The sequence below is a fragment of the Melopsittacus undulatus genome, chromosome 1 (genome assembly GCF_012275295.1).
Source record: "Melopsittacus undulatus isolate bMelUnd1 chromosome 1, bMelUnd1.mat.Z, whole genome shotgun sequence".
Classification (NCBI taxonomy): Eukaryota; Metazoa; Chordata; class Aves; order Psittaciformes; family Psittaculidae; genus Melopsittacus; species Melopsittacus undulatus.
Window position 1 is genome coordinate 33111499 of NC_047527.1, and position 23320 is coordinate 33134818.

The 23320-nt window shown below is 40.9% G+C and overlaps 2 protein-coding genes across 4 annotated transcripts in view; one reads left to right on the forward strand and one right to left on the reverse strand.

Moving 5' to 3' along the window:
• On the forward strand, nt 1-7893 carry SBSPON (somatomedin B and thrombospondin type 1 domain containing). Its single transcript, XM_005150801.3, has 5 exons — nt 1-217; nt 4265-4459; nt 5194-5284; nt 6094-6270; nt 6954-7893. Exons 1-5 carry the CDS (start codon nt 1-3, stop codon nt 7069-7071), a joined length of 798 nt encoding a protein of 265 aa, XP_005150858.1. The 3' UTR covers nt 7072-7893.
• Nucleotides 5950-23320, reverse strand: part of TERF1 (telomeric repeat binding factor 1) — a 26548-nt gene continuing 9177 nt past the window's right edge. For 2 of the 3 annotated variants that reach the window (XM_031050532.2, XM_031050530.2), the window contains exons 6-9: nt 20193-20299; nt 18899-18942; nt 15611-15675; nt 6693-9771 (exon numbers count right to left, since the gene is read on the reverse strand). In XM_031050532.2, the coding sequence (XP_030906392.1) occupies nt 9613-9771; nt 15611-15675; nt 18899-18942; nt 20193-20299 (375 nt within the window). In that variant the 3' untranslated portion in view covers nt 6693-9612. The other variant, XR_004080823.2, reaches the window with a different exon arrangement.

Consider the following 23320-nt stretch of genomic DNA (forward strand, 5'->3'; position numbering starts at 1 on the left):
ATGGGAGGCGCTGCGCTGTCGGGAGCGCTGTGGCTTGGGCTGCTGTGGGCAGGCAGCGGGGTCGGGGGCAGCTGCTCGGGAAGGTGCTGCGAGGGTCGGGACGCCGCCTGTGTCGCCGAGGGATGGAGGGAGGGAGGGGGCTATGGGACCTGCTACTGCGACGGAGGATGCCGGCGAGCTGGAGACTGCTGCCACGACCACGACCAAGCGTGCCCGGGTAGGTGCGCCCGATCCCCGCAGTGGGGGTCGGATTTGGCTGTAGCCTGGTGCGAGCCACGGAAAGGCGCATGGGGGTGATGGACCGGGCTCCCCCAGGGCACCCGCCCCTTTCTTCAGGGCTGGGTGCCTGCTGAGGGTGTTCGTGGGGCTTGGAGATGGGGCTCAGCTGTGTAGGGGCTTTGCACAGCTCAACTCCCCCCCCTTCCCTCAGCGTCACCAGCTCTGGGGTGAGGGCATGAGCGGTGGCCAGGCTGGGGATGGGCGAGGGTAGCAGCAGGCACAGAAATGGGAAGAGCGGCTTCTTCCACACTAGACATGTGCGAGGTGTCTGGGTCAGTTGTAACACACTGCCAGGGGTTTGCCAGCTTGAAGTTATTTTCCCTCTGAAATGTGTTATGTACTTTTCACTCATGCTCCTCTCAAATACACACCTATTACAGTGGGGGTGCAGGATTACAGGGACAGCAGGAAGATTGGTTTAGATACTGTCTGTGTCTCTAAGCAGATTCCTCCTGTCTTGCCAAAGAAATACCAATGAAATCATTGAGGAAAGCCTCAGGGTGAGGTTTTTGTGCTCAAGGATCCACCATGAAGGCAAGGACTTCAAAATGAGCATAGGGAAATGAGTGAGAGGGTCCTCTGCCAGCCTGGCTCCCAGGGAAGCAGTGGCAAGGAGGGGAATGTAGCCCAGGTTGACCAAACTGGACCTGACAGCCTTGTAGGCATTGACACTCCCTCTTTTTCCATGGTACTTCTAGCCTTTGTGGTCTTACAGTTTGTTCTCCCTCCCTCCCTCCCTGCACCTGCACTGCAGGACACAGCCCTTGCAGCACTGGCACTGGGGCAGCCTGATGTCTCTCCTCAGGTGGCTGGACGCACATCAGCCTACAGCCAAAAATCGTGAGTCTCCCTGCACAGTCCTGCTAACCAGGGAGTATTTACAGGCTCAGTGCTGTGCTGACAGAGCCATGTAGCTTTGGGACTGAAGCTGTCTGCGCCTGCCTGGTTTGGAAAGGGGGAGTATGACTGAGGGACGGTGTGGACCCGTCCCAGGTGATGTAAAGCTGCAAAGACTCAGCAGAGCAGAACTCTGACCCCAGGTCGTCAGAGGAAACACTTTCAGTTCTCTCACTGCTAAAGAATCTCTGCAGAATAACAGAAGGGAAAAGACGTGCACCAAGAGGTCTGACAGGAGGCAGCATCTTTAAAATGAGCACTTTTTTAATGCACTGATCTTTCATTCAGGGAGGTCAGTAGGGGAGAACTGACAAGATGCTTGTCATAATCACAACATATTGCATCTTTTAAGTATATCTAGTAATATTTAGTGTTCATAGAAGGGAAGAGAGCTAGCAGAGGTGTGTAATGTTAGCATTAAAATAGAGATGTAAAAATTTCTATGCTTTTCAAAAAGAAGCTCAAATTTGAGCTTGAAAAGTTTTATTTTAGATAATATTCTTACCATGACTTCTGGCACCTGATGGTGCCTTATTGTTATCAAGATGGTATTTTTTGTATCAGGCTCAGTGGTGGTTGCCTCAAAAGGCAATGTCTGAGCTGCCTCTCTCTTGTGCCCTGCATAGAGAGTGGGTGCCCCAGATCCAGGCAGGGAGATGTAGTCTCAGCTCAGTGTCTCTTTCTCTCCCTCTCCTGCACCAGAACTGGGGTTTGACAGACTCTGGTGGCCCAGCACAGGGAGCTAAACCCACAGGAAACTGCTTCTGCTCTCTGCTTGCCCCTTTCTGCCTGGTTTGACACCCTGCAGAGCACCACTGCCTGCTTGTGTGAGCACCAATGCTAGTGCAAGCAAAGGGAGCAGGACGATTTATGGGGTTTGGCATGGGAGGGCAGGATTTTGGCAGCCCGGTCCTAGAACTCTTGCACCTAAACCCTACAAAACTGATTACAAGAAGTCGTTCTTTGAGAGCAAATGATGATCTATACTCTCTATTGCAAGCAGCCAGTCAATGTTTTGTATAAGCAGAAATTCCAAATAGTTCCAGCGGGAGTTTGTATCAACTTAGAGAAGTGTGGCTGGAAATTCTGAAGTATTTTTGTTCCTGTTGGATGCTGAGGTCTCACCATCGAGTGTTTCTAAATTCTGTCCACCTGTTCAATGACACCAGGGGTGTTTATTGGCGTAGTGCACTCTGAAATACTGTTCTGAATGTAGAGCTCAAAAACCTAAACCAGAAATGTGAAGGTGACCAATGGTTCTCATGCTGTAGCTTGTTTGTTGGGCTGCTCACTGCTCATGACTTCAGCACCTGCTGAAATGACATTTCATCCTTTTGCAAATATTTAACAGGATGAAGTATTTGGGGGAAGCGTAAAGTGCCTCAAGTATACGTAATCAAGAAATGTGCTAGGAGCAACAGAAAACCAACGCTCCCAAAGAATATAAACCAGTGAAAGGAGGAGTGTCCTACAGCTCCAGTGCCATGATTAGATTCTGTTGTGCCTAAGAATCATAGTGGCTCTGGTACTTTATAAATGGATGGATCAGCAGAAGTCCACAGGTTGCTGAACCTAAGGAATTTTAAATGAATTACCTTATAGTTCTAACAACGGAGAAAGAATATTTTTGCACACAGAGAGCATTTTAGGTAGGAACTACTGTACAACGGGAAAGCCTGGAAAAGGAATGATCTTGTCATTTGAATTAAAATAGTTACTCTGAGAGAATCCACAGAGCCTTATACATGACAATGTATGTTGTGCAGTGTTTCATTGAAGATACTGTAATCCTTTTTTTTTTCCAGAGATAGGGAAAAAATAAAAAGTGTGACTCAGAAAAAAAAAAATAAATCTATGATTCACAGTGCTGCAAATGGAAGAAAAAAGTTCTGAGCATCAAGCTGTGTTTCACTGGAATGCAATGTAATTTTTCTGTGTGCTTTTGAACTTGCAAGAGTCCTGTTAGCTTCCTCATTTTGGTAGGTACCTGAGCATAAATCCTGTCCTTCAGGTTCCTTTGGCTTGCATCTTTCTCATTGTTTCATTGAACGGTCACCATCACTGTTAACTAAGCTGGAGCAATAGTAAAATTGACAGAGACCATGAAGTTGTAGCTACGGGTCCCTGATACTTCTTTTTGTATTTCAAGTGACGTACCCATTCATTCCTTTTCAGATGTGAGACCCATTCTTTGTTAGGCTGGAGAATTTGACATCTTTCCAATGAGGCACAAAACTGTTCCTTAATAGTTGCTGGGTACTGACTGCAAGAGTGATGCTATCATCCCACTGGCTAACTTCCATTCAAGCAACCCAATATTCTTATTTTTCCACATCACTAAGGACATTCATAATTCTTGTTCTAAATCCTGATGGCCATGAAATTGCCATGTTTTGCTGCAGATGACCAATACTTAACTGTCAGCTTTGTTTAATTCCAGTAAGACATGAAGTCATGATTTTGTTATGCAGCTACTCAGTCCCTTTGGGAGTTTTCTGCATGGAAAATGTGATGTTAGACCTGATGCTACCTGCATATCAAAGCATAAATATGGGCTTAAAATTAGGTGAAAATCCTTGCTTCTGCAGGTCATTCATACAGCCAGCTTGGAAGAGAAGCAACAGATAAGGAAACCGGGTTAGATAACACTGTCCTTTAGTACTCTGGCTAGACCTAAGATGTGTGATCAGGCAGTGATGTCTATCCTTGTACTATTAAAACAATTGGGGCCAAGAATTGTCTTCTGGTCCTGTGGCCAGGTAGCAGACTGTGAGGCCCATACATTTAGTGCTTGTCCTGGCTGTCCTAGGGCAGGGTCCAAGACATTTTTACTGTCACTAGCTTTCTTTCTAGTTCAAAATGCTTGAAACATATAGCTGAGGGTTGTGTTGCAATATGTTAGAGCAGTGTCTTCACAGCCAGAAAAACTACCTTGTGCCTAAGGGTACTTAGATGCATCTGAGGGCAGTGCCTGGTGCTGCAGTGTCAGGTATCTGAGTTTGGCAAAGGCACCCCTATGCTGTTTTGAGGGCAATCAGGGTAAACCAGAAGTCATGACTATCAGTAATGCTTCAATACTGCTTTGCAGCTCTTCCTTGTGTTGTGGGGGAGTGGAGTCACTGGAGTGGCTGTGCAGAACAATGTCAACCTGACCTGCGGATACGTAGGCGCTATGTACAACAGGAACCTAGAAATGGTGGGGAACCTTGTCCTGCTCTAGAGGAGAAGGCTGGCTGCCTGGAATACCTGACTTACCAGGGAGAGGACTGCGGCCATGAGCATGGTATTCTTTGATTTCGTATGTACATCAGAGCCTTCATAATTTTACTGATCATAGAATCACAGTATGGCTTAGGTTGGAATGGACCTTAAAGATCATCTAGTTCCTGCCATTGGCAGGGCACACCTTCCACTGGACCAGGTTGCTCAATGTCCCATCCACCCTGGCTTTGAACACAGCCAGGGATGGGGCAGCCACAGATTCTCTGGGCAATCTGTGCCAGTGTCTCATCATCCTCATGATGAACAGAAAAAAAAAGCACCCATCTGCATCTAACTGCTTAACAGTAGAATTTAAAATCTTACTTTCTACTGTCATATTGCACTTTATTATATTCCTTTTTTTTTTCTTTCTACTCAGGCTTTTCTTAATTTCTATTAAGTAAAAAGCAAAGCTACATGCATTCCTTCAGTTTCTTGATTTAAGCCCCTCAGGAAGTATCAAATGATCTCTGTGTAAAGTTAGAACAGGAAACATCTCCCTGTAGGATCCAGTCACATTCTGTTTCTACAGAAACTAGATGGCATGCATTTCTAGATACTGTTCTTTTGAATAAGGAGAGAGCTTAGCTGGAGAGAATGGGGTTGAGGTCTGACGTTGCCAACGTTTTGCTACTTTTTCAATACAGTCAGTCAGCATCACCATCCACAAGCTCCTGATTCATTCACCCACTGTTCCTGTAATTGAAACATGACTCAGTTGCCTTGCTGCCTTACTGTAACTGTTTTCTTCCTCAGTCCCTGCTTTCATAACTACCTCTGAATACGGTAAAGAAAGAAAACGACGAGCAGCATCTTCTCTCTGGCCTTCAGACAAAGAAGAAACTGGGTAATCTATTTATTATATTCATGTGGGTCATCTTGCTCAATAGAAAATAGTTGGCTACAGATAAAAATGTAACTGAACATGCAGTAATTAAACAGTAAGCTATAGCTTGCACTAGTTTCCTCTCCTGCAGTTCATTTGCACTTTCTAGATACTGCTTTTGATTACATGCTTAACTGTCCTGAATTAGACATTGGGGTCATGGCAAATCAGGATAGCTGCTTTTGAAAGCAAACAGTAATTAACGCTAAACCAAAACTGAATGCATCCGTGTCTTAGAAATTTCACATACTTCTTTCAACAAATGAAATGGGTGGAATCTAATCAGTAACAAGAGACCATTTTAAAATTGACCCAGAACAAAAAAAATTGTTTACCAGTAGAAATGTTAATGAAGTTTAAATTAGGCTGTTACTGGGTCTGTAATGCTCTCAATGCTTTGCGCTGTGCTGCTTCCCCCAGAACAATAAAGCCATCGGTATTCTTCAACTTTCTTTTCCACTTTCTCTTTTAGCAGGATAAAAGAAAATATATGGGTTACTGAGATCTGTTTTCAACATAAATTTAGAATATAAAACAACCAGAAAGTGAGATCATACAAAAAACATTGGACTAGGGCACAGAATGAGAAATATTTTTGCAATGTTTTTAAGGATTCACTAACTAGGTGAGGGTCAGAAACAGATTTATTAGTAATGATGATGTCTAACTTGCGCTTCAAATACCACACATATGCTACGTAAGTACATTTAAAAGTGTACACCTAGCTTGTGCTTTATCTGTCATAACTTGGTACTTTTCCTTCTGAGCAGATACTGTGTGGAATTCAAAACAGAATCACTTTCACAGCACTGTGCTTTGGAGAATCGGCCATACGCTCGATGGATGCAGTACCTCCAAGTAGGACACACTGTGTGTGTAGCTTGCCAGTCTCCAGCTATGAATGCAGACACACATCGCTGTTCTGGAGATGGCCATAATGCCGATGGGTAACAAGTCTTTTTTCTGCTGTCTCTTCTGTAGCAAAGACTTCTCAAGGTGTCATTTAAAGCTGCATTTTATATTATGCCTAAAAAGTGAAACTTGTAGAGCTCAGAAGATTTACCCTTTCAGTTCTCACATAAATTGTTACCTAGATAAAACGGGGGAAGAATTTGAGATTTCAATTCTTCAGTTTGTCAGAATTTCAATATTCAAGTGTTCAGTGCTTTGAATGCTTTATTTACTATTGTGAAAGGGTGATGCAGCTTCTGTAGTGTAAGAGGTCTTTTTACAGCAATGGGCACTTTTACTTAAACTCAGTCTTCCCTGCTAATAATCCAGATCCTTTTTCAGGTTTAACGGTGGTGGATCAGAACTCCTCTCAAACCTGTACATCTGGTTTCTAGAACAGTAATTCTGAAAGTAGATATTTAATATTCAGAACAGACTTTTATTTGCTTTATACATTTCTTAATACGCACAATACTTAATACCTGTACAACCAGCTACACAATCCACCATCCCGTATACTAAATTTAGGAATACAGTATCTGTGTCAGAAAGCACTTTAAGTGCTAGAAGAGCTAAAAGTATTATTAAGCAAATCTAATCTTTGACATTATACAACACAACCTAGTAACTTGAAATACAGTTTTCAGTGTTTTAATCCTCACTTATTGTCAAATTTCAGAGGTAAAATCTTACACTGGGAAGCAGTTGGCAACTCTCAGTGCCAAGGAACCTGGAAGAAGATTCGGCAGCTGGAGCACTGCTCATGTCCCCTTGTGCATAGCTTTATTTTCACATGAAAGTCTAAAAGACCTTTAAAACAGCAACAACAAAAAGATTAAGAAAATTAACCAATACCAAGAAACCCACATCTTTCTGCTGCACTTCCCGAAGCCTAGACAAATTTTCAATGAGTCAGAACTTTAAGAAGCATTTTGGGAAACTCTGTCTTAATACAAAAAACTAAGACTGATCTTTGTATTAGCACACTAGAAGCATATTTCTGTGTTTCTCTTTTGTACTTAAAGAGGTAATGTTTCTAAAAGTAGCTGCTTTTCCTTAAGTTCTCATTCTTTACTGGCCAGTCCTGTCTACAGGCATTGCACCTACTCAGTAGAGAGCCAGCCAAACATTCTCAAGACTGAGAATAGTTACTGTCATCATTAAATAGCAAGGGTGAATAAAAATTAAAGTTGGACAGCTAAAACAGGATGTCAGTTTAGATCCTTTGTTCCTTCCCAATATCATCTAGACAGTTGTTTATACTACAAGTATTCTTCCTCTACATTGCTGTTTTCATATCCAGTCACCTTCATAGAAGACATATGACTAGCCAGTGTTGTTAAATAGCCTTTCTCAGAACTTCATGTCATTAATACATAGTGTGAACTTTATGGCAGATGAACCTAAACAAAACTTTGTGACAAAAGCCTTGGCTGACATAAAAAAAAATTACTTATTACTAGTTAAAACTGCTGATGCACAATGACTAGCACAGAGCATTCATATTAAAGCACAGGCAAGACTGCTACTCAGATAGTTCAAATCCATGTTTTGCTACCTATTACTTACCTTCAATTACTGTTATGGCATTAAAGAGGCAGCATACTGCACTTCTTTAGTCATCAGATACCTGCTAAAACTTTTTCAGTTGTTGGCTTACAGCTGCTCTAGCATTCCCTGCTGAAGGACAATGCCTGTATTTCATCAAAATCCTGAAATTTATGTTTGCTAAAAAAAAAAAAGTTAAAAAAATAATAATAAAAAAGATGACTTAAGGTTGAGAAAATTTACAGTTAAGACATGCAGCAGCTCTGTGCAATCTATAGGCTACTGCTTGTCACTGTTTCTACCAGCTGCAAGAAGAAACTGTAGCATCTGGTGGAAAGAATAAAGAAGATGATCTGGCTGAGGTCTCCTCCACAATAAGAGTGTGAAACAAACCTTTGTAACTGTACTTTATTAAGTATCTAATCTTAATGGAAGCAGGCTTCCAAAACAGAAAGCAAGAGTTTCTTAATACTTCCTAAACATTTCAGCCTGCAGGAATATATGTCTTCCTTGTAGCCAGGAAAAATATCTGGGAGGTTTATTTTATTATGACCAGCTTGAACAGGTGCTTTTCCTTGTAAGGTTCATGTAAAGGAAAAATCTTATCCAAAGATAAAGGTACAGAAAACCTCTGTATTGATTTCCTTTTTGAAAGAATGCTGTGATATGTTAGTTTAAGTCCAAAGATTCACACCACCATGACAGTGAAAAGTATGGGTTTTCTGAGGTTGTGGAACCTTCTCCACACAATCTGAATCAAGAGAGACAGCCTAGTACCATCATCTGTTACAGTCTTTCATGAACATTATTTACAATGACACCTTGATAGTTGGTTACCCCCTTAAGAGCATATCTTAGCTTGCTATAACTGCAGAGACAGCAGAGGGCACAAATGAAACATCTCATGAGCTGTGCTACCAGTGTCAGTATAGACTGGTTATTGAGCCCAACTTTGGCCATTTGTTTTCGAGCGTTCCTTTTCCTGCTGGTCTAGAAGATGCAACTTCTTAAGACAAGGTAGGTGACACAAGATAATCAAGAGATGTTAGCTGTTAAGTGCTAGTATCACACTGTTACTTTCCATATGTTTTTAATCTCTCCTGTGAGATAAGAGATGGTATTAAGCCAGTATGCATAAGTTCAAAGTAATCTTCCACCTAGAACTTAAAGCTTCATTCTTAATCCCCACCCAAACCAAACCACCCCTCGCCCTCACCTTTAGTATTTATAAATAAGAAATTACATGGACTACCACATTTTTAACTGCAAGAAAAGGAACTGGTTTGTAAAATGAGCAATACCAATACATACATATTTTTTTGTATAACTTGCTGACAGAAATGACAAATCTGATCAAAATTTCAAAGTGAAGCAAATCAGATTAGAATGAATTATATGACAGGAACTAAAATACTAAAAAGCTCAATCTGTCTAGAGATACAGCACTTTAAAAATACAGAACACCTGACTATCAACCCAAACATGTTGCCAAGCATTTAATACTTCTATGTACATAACTGCCCTTTCTTAAATCACTGCAAGCATTTTCCCATTTCAGAAATAAGGTCTTCTATTATAAAGCATGGCCTTTTACCTACACACGTTTAAGTCATCACTACACAAGCAAATGAGCTTACATGAATGTCTAATATCTATTACTTTTCTGTTACATATTTTAGGACAGCAACACCGCTGGACACTCTGAGAATAAAATAAATTAGTATTCTGAAAAGACAAACTAGGTCCTTATGTAGGGAAAGGTTAAGAAGAGTTGACTCCTCTAGTCCAAATTAGTTTTTTTGGATCTTGCACAGTGTTCTCCATCTGTCTTTTAACATGACACTAGTTCGGTTGTTGAAGTCACCATGGACCAAAATTTTAGCCCAGTTACCCACTCCAAACTCTTTTACTCCTAATTTCAGTTTCAAGTCCTCTTTGTAAGTCCATCGCTAGGGGAAGAACAGAGAAAAATATTAGATATACAAACAGAGAAATGTATTAATATAAAAGCTAAACTTATAGAAAACATAAAAGCAAGTACTTATACAGCTCTCTGGTTATTAGTAGACTATCACAATGCAGATGTCTGAGGGGTCAGTAGGCTCATTTTTATTTCTTTTGAGCTCTGTAACTTGATGCTAAACACAAAAGCAAATGTTACCAAGTCAAATGTAACAACACAGTAGCAGACATCACCTGGAATGAGAATCACATGCTTCAACATTCACATGTTGCAGGAGAAAAAGACAAGAAAAAGAAACATCAGGCAAAGTTTTGCTTTGTGCAAAACTTACTTTCCAAAATTGTACCTTATTACCTAGTTGAGCCAAATCTTGATTGATCCTAATACTCATCACAAAAGAGAAAGCATTTTGTGACACATTAACCTACAGACTAAGAATCAAGACACCATTTATCAACAAAGGAACTTCAATGTACTTAGAAAAAACACCGCAGTATCTAAAATGCTGATAGAAAAAAAATCATATATACTGCATTTGAAAGTGATATCAGCCATATGTTCAGGTTAACAGCTATGCATCTGGTTTTTGCCATTTGTTGAGCCAACCACCTAAGTCTTACTGCCATGACCTACAAACTTTTTAAGCTTTAGGGAATGACATTTCTCTTACAGGAGAGAGAAAATTACTTGCTTTTATACATCTGTAAACAATCCCTTCCAATGAAGTCTTCCAGTGTACCAGTTCTTCCTTAGTTGCTTCTTGGTACAAATCTCAATACAATTGTTAAGACTGCACACAGAGTGAGGGAAAACTGATTAAAAAAAATCATCAAATACTTGATTGTTGAAAACTTATCTTTACAGTAAAGTGTGAGGAAGAATTGAGCATCAACTCTTTTATTGTAGCTTTATAGAAACACATATATATTTAAATAACAAAAGTTTACAGATCCTGCATAGTCATCATGCCTATTTTTAACCACTGAATTACAAAGTAATTTTTTCCACTCTGGAATAGCAATAAGCAATTTTAATATGAAATGATTTTAAAACAACTTACACTGCTAGAACCTGATCCTCTGATAATGTTTTCAAATCCTTGCTTGCTTAATACACAACTAATCATACTGATTTACAACCAGCATACCTCCTTACGCAAACTGAATTGCATATCATCAATGCAAAACCAGGATAACTGTTCCATTTAATGCATCTGTGCTCACTTCTGCTTCTTGCACTGGAGATGTGCTGCTGCTCCTGATGGTCTCATGGACCATAGTAATTTATGAAAAGAGACAAATGGTCAGGGGCACATGTGGTTTTTTACCAGTGAACTTCTACCAGAGGAGAGTAAGTGACTTGGCTGGCTGTACATCTTACATGGGTATATGTGGGTAGCATTGTGGGTGACTGTGACCACATCAGCATTCTCTCTGTGTGTCCCCCTCCCTCTCCCTTCCATGTCAGTGTGCCTCTTGGATTTGTGCTCAGCTCCACTACTGGGTAAACTTGCAAATGTGAAAGCAGCAGCCATGTCAGCCTGAGCAGGGACCCTGTGTGGGATGCCAGCAGCCAGGCAGGGGATGCCTGGGTCAGGGCAATTAGAGGAAACAGCCACTGCTAACATCCCTCAATGGTTCTGTAGCCAGGAGAATCTGGCTGAGTTGCGAGTATTCCCCAAGACTGAATGTGTACAATCCTTATGTAATGAGGGACCAATCCTTTGCTAAAATGCCTACAATAAATTCATAACTAAACCTGTAGAGCCTTATAGGGGCTCCCAAAGAGTACATGTGCTAATAAATCCTCAGGTATGTACAGAACACTAGAAGAGTGATAGGAGCTGTAAATGCCTGAAGCTGAAGGCCTAGAATGTGTAGGTTGGGGGATGAAGAGAGAGGTTTAACAGAGTACATACAAGATGTCCACCTGTAAGTAACAGATCACTTCCAACTATCAAATGGATAAATATATACTTTTTTTTTTTTTACTGTCTCCTATTGTAATGATTTAGAACTCTTCTCAGGATCCTTAAGAAACTTGGCTCTTAAAAGCACGAATTCAGGCACCAAGGATGGGCCAGGTGACAATTTGGGTGCCATTCCCCACAACTCCTCCCTTCCCTTGAAATTAAGCTGCTAAAAATAGCAGCAGCACTCAGAAGTGAAAGGCAGGGGGGTGTCCTGGGGTAAGGCAAGGGGAAAAATGTTAGATAATATTCAGCCCTATGAAAACTATATTCTGGTTATTCTGCAACAAGTAAAAATTTGGCATCTACACAAAGTGTAAGCTGTGGTATACAAAGATCAAAATTCACATGTGAAAGATGGACTTATCCCAGCTTAATGGAACTATCGGCGCCTCTTCAAGAAATTATGATCACTGATAAACCTTACTTGGCAGTGAGGGAATCATGAGTGGCAGTAGTTCAGCTGTATTTCTAAACAGTTAAAAGCCTAAACCATTTCTAAAACAGTCCAGCTACTATCAGAAATACTTCCCTTTCCCAATACTTCCTGTTCCAAAGATATTCTGCAACATTAGCAGTGAATGGTGGATTTTTTTACTCTTATTAAAAGGCTGGAGATGCCACTGGAACCACTTAGTTCATCTCATTTCAGAGCATGCCAGAAAACTTTCCTAGACAAAAATCTTTATTCAAGTAACAGTTACACTTGACATACTGCAGCAGATAATTCAAACACTTCCAGCAACAAAGACAATCACAACCTTTGTTACTTGTTACATTTGCTTTTAAATGGGTTGAATTTTGCTTGTTTTGCTTTTAAATTGTTTATATTTAGCATTTTTAAAAACAAATTTATTCTGCTTTAACCTGTAAATGTAGAGCCTGCCTAACAGGTAAACCAGGAAATAACTCATTTTCTTTCCATTGAGGAACTGCATTGAGCAGTAACTTGTTCCCCCCCAGCCCTGCCACACCTGTGCCCTCTGGGGTGGCTGTTATGTAGACTCCTGTATTCCACTGTTAAAAGCTACCAGGATTGGGTGGGAGACTGGACATAATACAGCACTATACTTGAGCTAACATAATCACAGTGCCTAGTCCAGAACAATATGACATTTGGTTAGTTTAGAACACTGGCAGAACTTGAGTTTGCCAGATAGATCTTGTAGACATACCACAACATATCTGAAAATCTTGTTATTCCTTAGAGTCAGTTCTACTCTAGCAACCTATCTTCCTTTGATTGTGCATTCTGGGACTGCTCAGATTTCTTTTTTTCTCCAAATTTAAATATATGGATTTTTTTTCCATACAAGTGTGACTAAATTCTGAACAACCAAATTTTCAGTCTTTAAGCAAGCAGTCAGATTTCAGACAACTCACAGGACTTACCATACACATACAGCAAGCATATAAAGTTAAGTACAAACAGTTCCCTAAATCCTATGACACCTACATCTCTCTAATTTAGGAACAAGAAAATAAAGCCAGAGTATTAAGAGGAGGAGCAGATTTATTGTCTAAAAGACCAATTATCATTGTTTTCTATACAGTATTTATGAGATCCCACTGTTAGGGAGTATGGCAGAAATACCACGCAGACAGCAAATGCTTACTTTTCTAAGTGTTTACAGTTCTGAATCAATTTCTTTCGAGTTTTCATAAAATTTTAATGAGTTCTTTGCTACTATCAGATGGTAGCTTTCTATAAATGTATAGTTCAGCTTTAACTGAAATGTAACAGCAGAATTAAATACACAGCCTCTTTTTTGTTTTCTAGTGAGATGTGTGGATTGAGAACTGGCTGAATGGCAGGTCTCTGTGTTGTGGTCAATGGCAGAGTCTAGTTGGAGACCTGTAACTAGCCAGCAGTGTCTCCCAAGGATCAATACTGGGTCCAGTATTGCTGAACTTACTCAACAATGATTTGGATGGAGGGATACTGTGCCTCCTCAGCTGGTTTGCTGACAATAACAAAAGTGGGAGGAGTGGCTGATACTCCAGAGTGCTGTGCTGCCATTCAGAAGGATCTAGACAGGCTGGAGAGATGGGCCGAGGGGAACCTTTTGAAATTCAAAGGCAAATGCAGGGTCCAGCATCTGGGGAGGAATAATCCCATGTACCAGTACAGGGGCTGACCTGCTGGAGAACAGCCCTGCTGAGAAAGAGCTGGGGGTTCTGGTGGACAACATGTTGTCCATGAGCCAACAATGCGCCCTTGTGGCCAAGAAGGCCAATCCCGAGCTGCATCAAGAAGAGCTTTGCCAGCAGGGATGTTATCCTCCCTCTCTATTCAGCCCCGGTGAGGCTGTATCTGGAGTAATGTGTCTAGTTCTGAGCTCTCCAGTTCAAGACAGACAAGGAACTACTGGAGAGGGTCCAGCAGAAGGCTACAAAGATGATTAGGGGACTACAGCATTTCTCCTATGAGGAAAGGCTGAGAAAATATATAACTAAAAGGGGAAAGGAAAAAATAAACACAAGAATAAATAAACCCAATACAACTGTTCACCACCCAGTGACCAATACCCAGCCTAACCTGAGCTGCAATCTGCCCTTCCAAATGACTCTGCCTAGTTTATATACTGTACATAATATGCTGCGGGATGGAACATCCCTTTGGCTAGTTCAGGTCAGGTGTCCTGTCTCTGCTTGTTCCCGTCATCTTGTGCCAATCCTCACTGGCAGAGAATGAGACTGAAAAGTCCTTGATCAGGGTAAGCAACACTAAAACATACTGAGCAACAACTAAAAACATTGGTGTGTTACCCGCATTGTTCTCAGACTAAAGCCAAAAAACACAGCACTGCACCAGCTACTAGGAAGCAGAAAAATTACTTCTACAGCTGAACCCAGAGCAATAAGAAAGTGAAAAACTGTTTATATATAGCAGGTGGCTTCACCTCTAAGGACAGATGAGTTCTCATTAGGACTTCAAGCAATTTGAGTACAGCATGTAACTGAAGATTTAACAAGTACTTCAGTAAAAAAGATGAAAGTAATAGGAATAAGTACAACCCTCCTAAAGGACAGTCTGAAAAATATAAGCATGGTTGTCCTCCCCTGTTTTGTGAAAAACTAAGTGTCAAAATACACAAGAGAAAAATAAAACAGATGGAGGTATGTTGACAACTTGCACTGTTATCTAAACAGAAAGACTCCATATTCCTTCCTAAGAGATATTATCAAGAGGAATTCAATAACTGGAATACATTTAATATTAAGTTAATTCAGAAGTGCTTATCATTTTATGAGAAGTGAACAAAGTTTGGTATAATCAAAACTCAGTTTGTAACAGGGCGCCCCAACATGAAATCAACTTCAAATTGCCTTCTATTTAGGCACAAACTTCTGTACTTCCCTCCAATAGGGAATTTTGTCATTAGCTTCCCAAGAAAACACATGTTTTCACTTCATATGAACAAAGTATTGAATTATAAAACTGCAAAATCTTTAACCTTCCAAGTGGGAAAACAAAAAGCCCTTGATATTTGCCCAAAACTCTCAGGGGCGAATGACATCCTAAATTGTTTATTCCAAGCAGTGGAAAGATTTTTTTGTTTTTTCTATATGTTTTAAAAGACTTGGACTAAGCTTTAGTAACTGTATTTCAACAAATTAAAGGCTCATAAGCATTAGCAATAATATTTGAGGCTGCTCAAGAAAAGGCCTTTACTTTTTTAAAGAAAGTAATTGGAACTTAAAACAAGTTTTAGGATCTGCAGCACAGCTTGAATAACATGGATAATATTAAACACAGGCATTTTAGAGACAGTCAAATGAAGTTTTGGGGGGCAGTATAAAAATTTATGCAGCACAGATTAATTTTTTATCCATTTAAAGAAGAGATACAAACCTGTTTTTTTCGGGTAGAAACCAAAGCATGTCCTTGTTTTTCCACATTTTGCAAGCCATTCAAACCTAGAACACAGTTAATAAACATCCAGACCAATGAGGAGTCAACATTAGGGCAGCAGTTTTTCATTCTACCATCTAAATGAGACAAGAATGTACAATGCATGTGCATACATGATATGCTTTGACAAACTGGGAAAATTTCAGTCTGTTTATACATGAATATACTTTTATATATGTATACACATGAACCTTGCCTTAGCCCAAGGACTCAAAAACTAGGCTGCTCAAAAAGGTCACCATACCTTCTGTGCAGAAAAGCTCCCAGAACTGTATTTTAAACAATTAGGTAAAATGTGGCATAGAATAATGAACCACTGTTACATACAATTAAACATACATAATCACAGAATCATAGAGCAGTTAGGACTGGAAAGGACCTCAAGATCATCTAGTTCCAACCCCCCTGCCATGGGCAGGGACACCCCACACTAAACCATATCACCCAAGGCTTCATCCAACCTGGTCTTGAAGACCACCAGGGATGGAGCATTCACAACCTCCCTGGGCAACCCATTCCAGTACCTCACCACCCTAACAGTAAAGAATTTCTTCCTTAGATCCAATCTAAACCTCTGCTGTTTAAGTTTCAACTCGATACCCCTTGTCCTATCACTACAGTCCCTAATGAATAGTCCCTCTCCAGCATCCCTGTAGGCCCCCTTCAGATACTGGAAGGCTGCTATGAGGTCTCCATGCAGCCTTCTCTTCTCCAGGCTGAACAGCTCCAACTTTCTCAGCCTGTCTTCATATGGGAGGTGCTCCAGTCCCCTGATCATCCTCGTGGCCCTCCTCTGGACTTGTTCCAACAGTTCGATGTCCTTTCTATGTTGAGGTCACCAGAACTGCACACAGTACTCCAAGTGAGGTCTCACGAGAGCAGAGTAGAGGGGCAGGATCACCTCCTTTGACCTGCTGGTCACGCTCCTCTTGATGCAGCCCAGGATACAGTTGGCTTTCTGGGCTGTGAGTGCACACTGCTGGCTCATGTTCATTTTCTCATTGACCAACACCCCCAAGTCCTTCTCTGCAGGACTACCATGAATTTCCTTTTTGCCCAACCTGTAGCTGTGCCTGGGATTGCTCCCATCCAGGTGTAGGACCTTGCACTTGGCATAGTTAAACTTCATATGGTTGGCATCAGCCCACCTCACAAGTGTGTCAAGGTCCCTCTGAATGGCATTCCTTCCCTCTAGTGTACCAACAGAACCACACAGCTTGGTGTCCTCGGCAAACTTGCTGAGGGCACACTCAATTCCATTGTCCATGTCAGCAACAAAGATATTAAACAAGACCGGTCTCAACACCGATCCTTGAGGGACACCACTCATTACTGGTCTCCAGCTGGACATTGAACCATTGACCACAATTCTTTGAGTGCGACCATCCAGCCAGTTCTTTATCCACTGAGTAGTCCACCTATCAAATTGATGACACTCCAATTTAGAGACAAGGATGTCGTGTGGGACAGTGTTGAACGCTTTGCACAAGTCCAGGTAGATGACGTCAACTGCTCCACCCCTGTCCATCACTTTTGTAGCCCCGTCATAGAAGGCCACCAAATTTTTCAGGCAGGATTTTCCCCTAGTAAAGCCATGCTGGCTGTCACCAAGCACCTTGTTGTTTTTCATGTGCTCTAGCATGCCTTACAAGAGAATCTGCTCCCAGATTTTGCCAGGCACAGAGGTGAAGCTGACTGGTCTGTAATTCCCTGGATCATCCATTTTCCACTTCTTGAAAATGGGGGTTATATTTCCCTTTTTCCAGTCATCAGGAACTTCACCTGCCTCACATGATTTTTCAAATATGATGGCCAGTGTCTTTGCAACTTCATTCGCCAGCTCCTTCAGGACGCGCAGATGGATTTCATCAGGTCCCATGGACTTGTGTACGTTCAGGTTCTTAAGATGGTCTCGAACTAGATCCTCATGTACAGTGGGCCCAAGGTCTAGGTTTTCACAGTCCCTGCATCCGCCCTCCAAGACTTGGGTGCTGCGGTCAGAGCCTTTGCCAGTGAAGACCGAGGCAATGAAGCCATTCAGAACCTCAGCCTTCTCCAAGTCCTGTGTAGCTAGTTCTTCTGATAGCTTCTGGAGGGGGCCTACATTGGCCTTAGTCTGTTTTTAGCTGCTACATACCTATAAAATCCCTTCGTGTTATCTTTAACATCCCTTGCCAAGTTTAGCTCCAATTGGGCCTTAGCTTTCCTAACTTGGTCCCTAACTACCCTGACAACATCCTTGTATTCATCCCAGGCCACCTGTCCTTGCTTCCACCTTTTATAAGCCTCTTTTTTCTTGTGAATTTTCGTCAGCAGCTCCTTATCCATCCAAGGAGGTCTCCTGGCCCTCCTGCTGCACTTCCTTCTAGTCAGGATGCAACACTCCTGAGCTTGTAGCAGGTGATCCTTGAATATTAACCAAGAGTCTTGGGCCCCCTTACCCTCTAGGGCTATATCCCATGGAACCTTGCTAAGCAGGTTCTATGCATCCTTTTCTCATTTTACATAGAGAGAATGGAAGCTAAGCAGATGAACTATGATACTTTGTATTCAGGTTCCATCATTTCCACAGAACAAATGTCAGGTTCTTACCATGGCAAGCATCCAAGGCATGTTAAGAGTCTGCCCTTCCAAGTACAACACAGCCACATGCAGACGCTACAATGTCATCTCTTTGTGGTAAGAGGATCATACTTATAAACAGTGTATACATAATTCATGTTGCAACTTTTTAAAAAGTTATACCAAGAAGAGGCATGAACATGGTAACTTCCTTTTGATTTGTTTTTCAAACAATTTGGTTTTCCAGTCAGCCAACTTCTCTAGTTCCCTATCCCTCTCCAAATTACCTAGACCACAAGTCAAAGAGAGACAAGTTTCAGTACTTCCTCTGGCAGCTCTCTTTTGCACAGAATGGCATAAATGCCAGTAAAGCAAACAAAGCCCCAAGCAAACCAGAAAATAGTGACCAATTTTGCAAAAATGAGTTGCCAGAGAGCCTTAAGCCACTTCATAGCTTCCAAATGTGACAGCCACCAAATCCACATTTCCAGAAGCCTCTAAGAAGAATTGAGAATGGTTTTTTCCCACCACAGTAATTTTTATATTAAATTAATCACACTGGTTAGCAGTTACCAAACCACTAACACATTTATTGCAGGGTGGGAAGGGGAGAGAAAGTATTTGTCATGACTGTTTTGAAAGTGTAAGAAATAAGCTAATACTCACTCTGAAGAACAGTTGCCTCTCTGAGTTTCCCTCCTGAATGAGGCCTGCAAGGAAAACAGAACTGAAGTAAAAATGTGCAGAACATGAAATGTCTTTGACCAAAAGCAACAATAACAAATTTTTACCTTACTGTGCGTTTTCTTACATCTCCAGGTGATTGATCTGTAATACTGCGTTGCTCTTTCATTAACCTTAAAAAAGCCCCAAAATAATTTCCTAGGCAGAAGCTTGTCATTTACACACTTAAAAAATATTTAAATGAAAGGAAATCCCAATATTGCTGCACAGAAACAGTGGCATACAAACACTGCTTCTTAACCTTGCCTCTCTATATCTGGAGGAGAAATACACAAGACATTAAAGTTGAAGATTTGCGGCATTCTGCATGTGTATTTTTTCATACCTTTTCCACAATCTATTAATTAGTTGGATTGTTTGTTTAATTGCTTTTGGTGTTTTTTTTTTTTAATCAAGTCTTTCATCAGACCTCTCAGATGTAATTGCGTTAGGAACTGCTCTTAAAAAACCAACCAAACAAAAAGGTCTTATGATTTTTCCTCCTGCATACTGTCTGCACCAGTCATTTTCCTTATCTAAGCAAGGGCAAGTATTCCAAGTATAAAACAGCAGAAATACAAGCTCTATCCCAACTAAGGGCTACAATTTATTCTCTATGAAAAAAGTAGCCTTGCTAAACCCAGAATACTAGTATGTTTTTAAAATGAAGTCAAAGGAGGGGGAAGAAGCTGGGCTTCAAGTGCCCCAACATTTCTTGGAAAAGAATGTAATCGTTTTGAGGGTTCATGTTGCCAGAATCATGAAACAATATATCCAATTTCCATCATCACAGAAATATCACTAAAAGAAACTTGGGTTTAATGGTAAAGAGAAAGTAACAGCCTGATTCCCTTTCCTTATTCTCTTTCTTCTGCAGATGAGCTATAGCCCAAAGTCTGGAGGACAGGACTAAAAGATGCTCAATCAAGCATAAAAGAAAAAAAGAAACAACCCAGCATTCCTATGCTTTTACTATTATAAGAGACTGACAGTTGTTTAAACTGAAAAAATTTCTATCTCCAACAAGTACTTAAACTTAATGCCAAGCTATTTGAGGTAAACGCCAGAAGTTAACAACCACAGAAAAGACAAAACTTAAAGACAGAGAATGTGTTCATAGTTTTCTATTAGATAGCAGTTTGGAATTAAATGTCCCTCCTTCTACACACTCTTAGTTCTACGAGTTTCAAGTTACTGCCCAAGCATGTCCTTCAGCAGTATAGTGCTTAACACAAACCTTTGTTTTGTTTCCAAATTCTCTTTGTCATTTTCATCAGCATTCACAGTCTTGCTTTGCAATGTTATTGCTCCCAGTCCTTGAGACTCTACTTCTTTCGTGGCTGCCTGTGAGAGACGGAATCAGGAGTTTAAAATCAAAGCCAGCCAGCACCTAGACAGTAGTTTACACTGAAATGTGTAAATGTGCGTGCTTTCTATTAAAACTAATAGTATGTATCTCTTAGACCCTTCAGACATATACCTACTAGAATAAGCAGTTCCAAAACAACTGCAATGTATTAACCATAAAATGGTTTGGGTAGGAAGGGATCTTAAAGATCATCTAGTTCCAATCCCCCTGCCACAAACAGGGACAACTTCTGGTAGGCCAGACTGCCCAAGCCCCATCCAACCTGGCCTTGAACACAAGATTGTTACCAGTTAACAACTCGAGAGAAATTTTAGTCATAGCCCCAAGTGATATTTATACAGACACACAAATACAATGAATATTTGCTTAACAAGTGAACATGTAGATGTGTGAAACACATTGCAGAGATTTACTAAGACTGCAAACAATATCAAAGTACTCCAAAGTTAGTTTAATATAACTAGATTAGAAACTGAAAACTGACAGGCTTTGCAAGTTCTTCTAGTTCTGTAGCACGTGGCAGGATCAGGCATAACCTTTCCTGTGTTAACAAAAGAAATTTATTACATCCTGCCTAAATTTCTAGCCACAGATTATTTCTTCTCAATTCCCAAGAGGAACAACAGTTCATTACTGTTTATAGAATGCCCAGAGAAATGTAAGATTCCTGCTTTTCCCCAGATTCCCCCCCAGTTATTTGCTACAATATATGACACATCCCTTCCCCACCCCCTAAAATTAGTCCACATGATATTGCTTTTGCTACTTTGCTATCAATTTTTTTCCCTAGCATCTTAAGGTGTATTTACTACCTAAGCCATAAAATAAATTCTGGTTGTGCACCACCATTATTACTAAACAGAGTCAACCATCTTCTATCCAACACTGTCTATATAACCACAAGTGATATTTGGGTGTTGCAAAACAGGTCAGAATGTTACTAAGTTGACAGATCCATTACAGGTCAAATATTACATCTTTTTCTGCTTAGCCAGTTGCTCCTGTTTTCACCTATTTCTTCTTTTGCCTCTTGTTATTTTTCCGTCATCCATCCAATTTTCAGTCTTCTTGAAATCTTAACCTGTCCTTCACAGCAGCTTCCTGAAATCCTCAATTCCTGAAAAGTCCTTCCTGAAATCTTAACCTGTCCTTCACAGCAGCTTGCAGAGTCTCTCAACATTTATAAAAGTCAGATAATACAAAATCATTCCCTATTTCACTCATTCATCCATGTAAGTACTGGAAGGCATTTTGGTTACAGAACACTTCCAATCACAGAAGAAAATGTTTCACTGTCAGAAACTTCTTAAATATCCAAACTGCCACAACTTTCAGCTGTAAGTTTTCAAAGCACTGGCTCTTTTACAGTGGCTGATGGTAGTGAAGGAAATTCACTATATTGTGTTTTAAGAGTTAACAGTAGGCTTCAAATTGTACTTGTAAAATAATTGTGCTTAGTATAGGTCCTTCTTCCTTGTAAGGCATTACGTGCAGGCTGTTCTTGGGGTAGCTAACCTGTAAGAGCTCTCTGAAGTGCAACAGCTTCCTCAACAGCAGGAGCTGAAAACTTGTAGATTCCAACCTTGACAACAACCTAGAAAAAGCAGCCTAGAAAACAGCAGTAGGCAATGCAGACCCATCACGTGGATGAAAAAATGAACATAGAATCATAGAATAGTTAGGGTTGGAAAGGACCTTAAGATCATCTAGTTCCAACCCCCCTGCCATGGGCAGGGACACCCCACACTAAACCATATCACCCAAGGCTTCATCCAACCTGGCCTTGAACACTGCCAGGGATGGAGCATTCACTGCCTCCCTGGGCAACCCATTCCAGTACCTCACCACCCTAACAGTAAAGAATTTCTTCCTTAGATCCAATCTAAACCTCTGCTGTTTAAGTTTCAACTCGATACCCCTTGTCCTATCACTACAGTCCCTAATGAATAGTCCCTCTCCAGCATCCCTGTAGGCCCCCTTCAGATACTGGAAGGCTGCTATGAGGTCTCCATGCAGCCTTCTCTTCTCCAGGCTGAACAGCTCCAACTTTCTCAGTCTGTCTTCATATGGGAGGTGCACCAGTCTCCTGATCATCCTCGTGGCCCTCCTCTGGACTTGTTCTAACAGTTCCATGCCTTTTTTATGTTGAGGGCATCAGAACTGCACACAACACTCCAAGTGCAATATGCACCTGCAGCCTAGAAGGCCACCAGATCCTGAGCTGCATTAAAAAAAAGCCTAGCTAGCAGGTTGAGGGAAGTGAAGCTCCCCTTCTACTCTGCTTTGGTAAGATCCCACTTGGAGTACAGCTCTGGGGGCCCCCAGTATAAGAAGCACATGGACCTGCTCAAGCATCATGAAGATGCTCAGGGAGCTGAAACATCTTTCCTAATGAGACAGGCAGAGAGAGTTGGAGTTGTTCAGAAGGCTCTGTGGAGACCTTATTGCAACAGTTCTATAAAGAAGATGAGGACAAACTTTTTAGCTGGGCCTGTTGAAACAGGACAAGGGGTAATGGGTTTAAACTGAAAAAAAAAAAAAAAAGTATAAGTTCTCTACTCTCTTTCTGGTAAGAAAATGAAAACCCTAGAGGAACTTCAAGTTTGTTTATCTAAAATGTGATTCTTATTACCTTTAGATGACTGCGCTTTTGTAATTGAGTAATTCAATATTCTTTTATAGGAGGTAAACATAAGAGAAATTCTTTACAATCCTCCTGAAGATGAGCTGAAGGAGGAATGTTGTTCTTGCCAATCTTAAACCACTTTTGAGCAAGACTGTAAGGAGTTTTTTCATTTACAGGAAAGCAGCAATAACAATCTTCTATCTCCTAACTCCTCTGACATTCCTAAAGCTTTCAGTCAAATTAACAGGTCTTGAACTTTCAGTTTTTGCATGAAAATTTATATAAACATCAAATATATAGTTTATTATCTTTTAAGTAGTCTGAGATCAAAACTGCTTCTCTTAAGCACACAGTAACGATGGACCTCATT

What these genes read in the sequence shown, in the direction of transcription:
- SBSPON (XM_005150801.3), top strand. Translation starts at nt 1, where the DNA reads ATGGGAGGCGCTGCGCTGTCGGGAGCGCTGTGGCTTGGGCTGCTGTGG. An exon ending in CCACGACCAAGCGTGCCCGG is followed by an intron (nt 218 to 4,264) that starts GTAGGTGCGCCC and finishes ACTGCTTTGCAG; the next exon opens with CTCTTCCTTGTGTTGTGGGG. An exon ending in GATGGCCATAATGCCGATGG is followed by an intron (nt 6,271 to 6,953) that starts GTAACAAGTCTT and finishes GTCAAATTTCAG; the next exon opens with AGGTAAAATCTTACACTGGG.